This window comes from Hyaena hyaena, unplaced genomic scaffold (assembly GCF_003009895.1).
Source record: "Hyaena hyaena isolate Hyena2069 unplaced genomic scaffold, ASM300989v1 scaffold_186, whole genome shotgun sequence".
Taxonomy (NCBI): domain Eukaryota; kingdom Metazoa; phylum Chordata; class Mammalia; order Carnivora; family Hyaenidae; genus Hyaena; species Hyaena hyaena.
The window spans coordinates 584,585-592,029 of record NW_024080818.1 but is presented as its reverse complement, the minus strand read 5'-3'; the positions used below and the strand labels follow the sequence as shown (position 1 = coordinate 592,029).

General features: G+C 47.1%; 1 protein-coding gene across 1 annotated transcript in view; it reads right to left on the bottom strand.

Moving 5' to 3' along the window:
• Nucleotides 1–3,045: 3,045 nt before the first annotated feature.
• CLRN1 (clarin 1) overlaps nt 3,046–7,445 on the bottom strand; it is a 40,832-nt gene continuing 36,432 nt past the window's right edge. Inside the window, exon 3 of the mRNA XM_039240994.1 lies at nt 3,046–3,311. Coding sequence (XP_039096925.1) covers nt 3,046–3,311 — 266 coding nt within the window. The remainder of the gene's footprint in view (nt 3,312–7,445) is intronic.

The window sequence follows — 7,445 nt, the reverse complement described above, 5'->3', positions numbered from 1 at the left end:
AGTCCCAGCTCTGGGTGTGACACTAGAGGTGTATCTGGTTGTCTAAGGGAGAGTGGCAGGTTGGGGGGGGGGGTGGTCACAAAGTCTGTAAATCGAGTATAAATTTATTAAATGCTCAGTAGCATTTTTATGAGCAAGAAGGTGTTTCCTGAGGGGGACTTCATCCTAGAAGCCAAGGCCCTATGCCTGCCCAGTCTTTCTCTCTCTAGTTTCAAGAAGCAGGTACCTCTTTCTCTAAACTGACCAGCATTGCTTTGTCGCTTGTCACTTGGAGGAGGAGGCTTATCTGCTGGACCAGCCATGACCCCTGAGCCAGAAATGACTGCCATGTTGAAGGGGTTGAGAAATGGGATGCCACCAGATCAAACACCGAGCACCCAGACAGCGCGCAGGCTCCAAACATCTAAATAGAAGGATGGGGGACAGCAAGGGAGTTAGTAGAAGAACAGGGCAGATGGCTTGGGACTGGTCTTGAAGAAGCATTTCTATAACAACCACACTTTCACCTGTACTGGATCTCGCTGGAAGGGCAGAAGTTGGGGAAAATTGAGAGAGAGGTTAAAGCTCCCTGCTTTCCAGCCCCGGAGTCTCTCCCTCCCGCTCTTGTTCAGGTTTCCATCAGTAAATCGTCCTGACCGGTATCCATTCTGATGGGAGCTCATGCTTCCCTTGAAGCTGAGGCACGCTGATACTGCCAGGGCGAACCCACCCTCCCTCCCCCCAACCAGGCTCTCCCTAAAAACAGGCAGAGGGAGAGGAGAGGAATCGCCCTAAGATTGTGTAACCTGTAATCCACCAACCAGACTGAGCAGCCCTGAATGCTTGTGAAGTGACTTGTGAAGGAGCAAATGGAGCCATGGGAGCAAAAGACCACTGTGGACTGTCCAGTGCACAGAAGTGAGGCGCCCTCCTCTCTTTGTAGCCGGCCCTGTCTGCACGTGTCTGCTTCCTCCTATGGCAGTGAACGCGTCTTGCATGCTCACTGCAGGGTGTACCTCGAACGACTTGGCACGGCTTTGACAGCTCCTCACCATTCTTGCCCATCCCCCTACCCACCCCAACCCCCGCGTGATGAGGATGGATCTTCTCCAAGCTGCCGAGGGCGAGGGCGGTTGCAGACAAGTGGAAAGGAAACCGACCAACAGACCGTGGAGCTGTGTTTGCAGCCCCAGGGCCAGCAGGGGGCCCCGCATCCCCGAGAGAACGTGCGGATGCTGGCTGCCGCCTGGGGAGGGAGGTCGGACACAGCCTGAATATCACTCTTGGCGCCTTTGATCCCCATAAAGAGAGCCACAAAAGGGAGTCCTGGCCAGATGCCTTTTCTAAGGGTCACAGGCCACTGGGACCACACATTTCATCTTGAGAGAAGAAAGGGATGCAACCTAAGCGCACTCTTCTGAGGGCCCAGATTGTATCTTGTTTTATTTTTGTGTGTGGCACAATTTGCAGGGACCAGCAGCCCTGCCTCAACTTCCCACCCAGGGACCATTGTCAGTTTGCCTATTAAGGTTCTCATTAGATTTTCAGCTGCTGCTCCGAGTTTTTGCTTTTAACAGAAGCAAGAACAACCAGCGACTTGTTTCCTGAAGAAAGCTTGGTGTTAGAAGTTTTTCAAACCTCCAAGAAGAGAGAGAGGTCAAATGAGAATGAGCGGGTCTGGCCTTCCGCGATCTCAGGCCAATTACCCGCCGCAGGGAAGGTCCTTGGGCCTTCCTGCCCGCTCCCAGCTACCGAGGCCTCTGTGTTTAACTGTTGCATGAAGACTTCCAGCACTGCGCTCCACTGGCTCGTGCTAAAATAAGCAACCTTTTCATCGTAGACTGACTTGTGGTCTTCTAGAAATTCTCCAGGTGTATTTCCTGAATGAAGGTGTAGGACAGGCATCTGGAAAGTAAAGGTGTGATCTGACATCAGCCTGTGGGCCACAGACCACCATCAGAGCAAGCTACTTATCAGGGATATAAGCAGTCATTTGTTTCAAATGGAGAAGAAAATTCCCAAAGTTCATATTGTTCAAAAAGAAAAAAAGGTTTTTTTTTTTACTGAGCACTTTCAGATCCCCTTGTATGGAGGCTAAGTACCCAGCAGTGGTGGCGAGGGGCCTAGTGGTGTGTTGTCTGTCATTCTCGGCTTCTTCATGAGCACTTTCTTGAGAGCAGCAGATGGGGGACAGAGGAAGGGTCAGTTCTGGGCTCACTTGTGGTCTTTGGTCAGCTACAGGTCAATGTCATGAGTAATTCAGGAAAAAGAAAATGGACTTGGGTCATGCTTTGTGAGAGCCAGACCAAAAACCAAGATGCAGTGATACCATCATAATCCCAGAAGGTAATGTAATTTTCATAAGTGGGAATTAGTGCTTAAAGACACTAAAGTTAGAAACAACAGCCCCAGTGAGTCATTTTGCATTAAATTTATGAAGAAGAATCATTTTTCATGATTCCTCAGTGGTCCCAGCAATTATGTCTGTTTAAAGTACTGTGTTTCCTTTTTTTTTTTTTTTTTCATTTAGAGGTTTGCAAATTTTGACCAACAGGCACGGATAATAAGACTGTGCTTTAAACGAACTTAAAAAAAAAAAGTGTGTTGATACTTTTTATCAATGCTCACTAAATGTGCTCATTTTAGGAAAGCGATTCCAGCTCTGTTTCCTGGTATCTCTGGCAACAAATGTGTGGATGTATCAGAAATAGTTTTTGTTTGTATTAAAACACATTCCCCATGCCTTTTCATTCCTTCCTGGTGGAGCAGGCATTTTACACTCTGATGCGTAGATAGGGTAACAATTTGTCCATTCTAGTCAACAGCTTTAAGTACTCCATTCCCATCAGGTAAAACCACCTTCCAAAACCTTCCTTCTGCTCCCCTTACTTTCCAGCCTCTAGCCTTAATACATCATTTGTAAACATTGCCAGGGAGGACTTGGGTGCTTTCGTTGGTATCTCTACAAGGATGGGCAAAATGGACCATTTCCAAGTGACCAGAGCAAGTCTACTCCCTGACAGCAAGTCTACTTCCCTGCTGGAAGATCACAGCAATAGGTGCCTTTCAGTACATTAGATCTGCAGCAACATTAGTCGTCTCCGTGGCTTTAGGTTTTGCAAAGGGAAACTGAAATCCAGCAAGTCGTATTAGGAGCCCATTCAGAAAATGAACAAAAAAGCAGATGAAAACAACCCAGAACGAAGCGGTGTATTTTTCACTTTGCGTTTTGTAGGCGTAAGTCCCTTCTTTATAATTTGCAATTTTTTCTGAGAGGTGGTGGATTTTCACTTCCGAGGCAAACAGTATCATGACAAGGCAGCCACAGGAACCTGCGACAGAAGGAACAAACAATGCGTTGTCACAAATATTTCTGGAGTGCAAGGGGCAGGGAAGAGGGTCAGTGTGCAAACCATAGAAAGCCTTTACCATCGCCCTCATGTGCATCCTTCTGCCAGAATGGAGCATTTCAAATTCCTAATCATGAGCCTGATTCTCCAACTGATGGTGGTGGGGCCCAAGTTATGTCTGTGAGCGAATACTTGGTGGAGATGGGGAGGGTAGAATCTAGCTGACGTCACGGACACGGGGAGATGTTCCTCTCTGTGCGATGAGCGGGCTGAGTGGCTGATGGGGCACCTTAAAAGCACAATAGTGGAATCCAGCTACAAAGCAGCCTCTGCTGTGATGTGACGTTAAGAGAACAGATTTCTCTGTGCTTCACAGACTGTGCAGGAATAATTCCAGTCATGCAGCCCCCTCATGAAAGGGCTTAGGGCTTCCTTCAGAAGGGTTCCATGACCTTTCTTTCAGAAGGACTCCCCTTTCCTCCAGCTGCCACCTGGCCACTGCTGCCCAGAGGAATCCCTGAGCAAAGGGAGCCATAGATAAGGCACTGAGGTAGACAGTATCTGTTCTCCTTGTTTCTAACAAAACTTGGGATGTTTAAGTGGGTGTGTGGCTGCCTTGAATACAAAGGCCTCACTGTTTGGTTTTGGGGGGCTGGGTGGTGGCATGAAAGTTACCTTGAAGTATGCATGTATCAGAGAGTTGCCCTTCCTTTCTCCCCTTCCTCCTTCCTGTACCTGAACTATGGATGCAATGGCTGGAGCTCCAGCAGACATTTTGGAACAGGTGGCCTCAGAAATGGAAGCCATGTACTATATGAAAATGAGAAAGGAGGAATCTGGATTCCAGTCACCTGGAGCTACCAGTCCAACCCTAGACCTCTACCTCTAGGTTTTTATGTGAAAGAAAAATAAATATCTATTTGGTTTCATCCACTGTTATTACTTTCCTCTCATGGACCACTCATTGGTGGTCTGATCTAACCTTAATGGTGCAGCTGTGGTGTGGGGTAATCTCCCTGCAGGATAGGACTGAGTGGTGCCTGGAAGCTGTGATAGGTCCTCTCCCTGAAGATGGAGAAGGGGAGATGCCCAGAGGGCTGGGGGGCACAGAGGGCAGAAGCAGGTGGCGAGACCACGAGCACAGCGGAGAGCAAGGATGCCAAGGGCTTCCACAGCTAGTGCTGCGTCCCAGGCCACCACAGTGGGGTTCTAGTTAATAGGAGACTCACTGAGATGGTCTTCTAACTTAGGTCAAACCGATTTGGATTCAGACCCTGCTTCTTCCACTTACTCTGTGAAATCAGGCCATGTTAATCTCAAAGTCTCAATTTTCTCATCTCCAAAATGTGAATAATGGAGATGATGTGCGATTAGCACTTGACATTAGAACTGACGCATAAATGCTTACTAATCTGTAGCTATTCTTATGCTTTTTATGTATTCTTTTCATCTTGCAAGTCCTTACCATAATCCCTGATCCCCCACCCCCACCCCACCACACACCAAAAAAAACCCTGACTGTATTAGGTAGGCCACCCAAAAGAATGCACTACAGGGTCTTGTTCCTCCAAATATTCTCCCATTAGGTTTATGACTCCTTTAGGAGGGAAAAGTGCTTTTTACTCTTCACTTACAGTTTATTCAGATACCCTGGGAGCAGCAGTATAGTGGCTTAAGTTCCCATTCATTAATTCACTCACTCATTTATTCCATTTGAATTGTTATGTGCCAAGCACAGGGATGGATGTTTAAACATTAAAGAAAATACGTATGGTTTCTGCTCTCACAGAGAACAGAATCAGGCAGGGAACACAGACAAGACAATTATAAATGATTTGCAGCGAGTGTAATTGCAAGGGCGGTACAGGTGGCTATTACTGAGAGGGTGGGCAGCACCATGGAAGGTTCCGTGGAAGTACTATAGGAAAAGTTAGCTGAGCAAAGGGAGGCTGGACCAGTGTGGGGACAGCAGTGTGGACATGAGGAGCTCTAATACAGATGATGGTCCCCATTTCTTTCTCAAAGGTCAGTTTGCATTGGGATAGAGGTAGAGCTGGAATCGTGTGGGGGTAAGAGGTGAAGGGTGGGGTGAGCAGGGAAGGAAATACCCCATTTCTTTCATTTTAGAATTTCACATAGGACTGATCCATCAGCTTGATCATCATAATATACCCCCAAATAATCAAGTGATACAGTTTTCTTGAAACTTCACTTCTCACCAGGCTCAGAGCAGTAGTTGAGAACATTCCTTTGTAAAATTTGTCAGCCTATTTTTGTATTCTGAGCTTAAAACCAGAGCTCTCCCCTGGCAAAATCGTATTATTCCTTTCTTGTTAGATCCAACAAAAAGCCCGCAATGCTGTTTTCTCTTTATCTTTTATTTGAAAATTGTGGAGAAAATGCCATTGCTTTTACCAGAAGAACCTTCTTTGTCTGAGGAGATGGTGAATTTCAGGCAGAAGCGAAACACTGTATTTCTTTAGTGCTTGAAAGGAAAATTCGAGCTAGGTTTCCTTTTCGAGTTGTTAAATATTTTAAAGGTACTACTTTGTTAAGGAGACAGCATCATAGTGAGACTGCATTTCAAATTCCTGAAGTAAAGGTTGCTTGGGGTTTCTTAAGACTCACAGCCTTTCGCCACAGCTAATCATCCAAGTGTGCAAGCTCCCAAAACAGAGCGCACGGTCCAGTAGTTGAGAGGATGCTCTGAGATTCTGTTCTGGATTCTGGAGTTGACCATGAGGTCGACTTTGTCATTTCAGAGTCGGAGCACAATAAGCTCGCTTGAATTTCTGGCAACCCGGTAACTGTGAAGAGATGTGAAGGGAAACAGCTCACTGTGATATTAGGATATCTTTGCTTCGCTCTGTCCATGGCTCTAAAAGGATATGGGACCAAGGATAACTACAACTTATGGACCGAAAGATACACATGAAACATATCTTCTCTTTGTAGCCTGGATGCCAGGCAGAGGGGGAGAGGAGTGTAAGGGATGAGGGTGATGGTGGGAATAGGGCTTAGTACTTTTCCAATATGGCCCTTAGTCCCCAGCAAGGGGCCTCCTGCTATGATTCCCACATTTAGATGGTGCTACTCTCTCTCTTCTAGAAAAACCTTTCCTCACCCTGTGGTGAGGGTCAATGGAATGAGCCCACCTTGAGTCCCTGACCCTCATTCTAGCCTGTATTGCTGGGACATGGGAATTCCCTTCCCACACGGCCCTGAGTGCATTTCCAGGGCTGCATGGGTATCTATCTTCCTTGGATCAGTCCCCCTAGGGGCAGACTTTGTGGCTGGTGCTGCCCAGCCCTGAGGCCTGATGATGGCCAAGGAACAGCTATTTTGAGGGCGTAGTCAAAGCTCGGATACACAATAGAGTGTACACTTGGGGCCCTTTACAGTGTGGACAGAACTAAGCAAGAGGAGGGAAGCGAAGAGACAGGGGCCAGCTCTTCTCTGTCACCACATTCAGGTCCAGAATTCTAAATCTGAATCTAGTCTTCCGGGCCCTTATGGAGAGATGTGTGTCAAGGCAGAAGGATAGAACGAGTCTCATTGAAGAGCTTATTAGCTTATGACTTTTACATGACTAGATAAGCAGTATGTGGACTTTCATTAATAGTCTTGCATAAGGCCTCACAAATGTTAGGATCAGGCCCGTACGCTTCCTTCTTCCTTTCCCCAGCTGTATCTGCGTACACCAGGGGTCCAAACTCAGCTGGGGCCATTTGAACAGAGGCCTCACGTGTTTCTCTGTCTGGCCAACACCGCTCCTGCTCACAAGAAAGGTTAGAGTCCACTAGACATAGGAAAGCCTGCCAAGACCTGCTCCAGCTAGAATTTGGAACCTAACCCGGCACAAGACCCATGTTTTGCTGTCAAGCGTCTTACTCAAAGACCAGCCATTCTCCTTTATGTGTTTGATTGCCCCGCCATCTGGCTGGTACTGTAATGTTTTTTTCTCCCTTTAATGACTGATTACGGAGTTAATCCCTGACTGAAAAGGAGAGCTGAGTTATAGAGCTGTCACACAATGAATTACCAGTCAATTAACAAACGTTTGTAATGTGCTAGACACTGCACACTCAGGACTGTCCTCTGGCAGCTGTCTGGGAC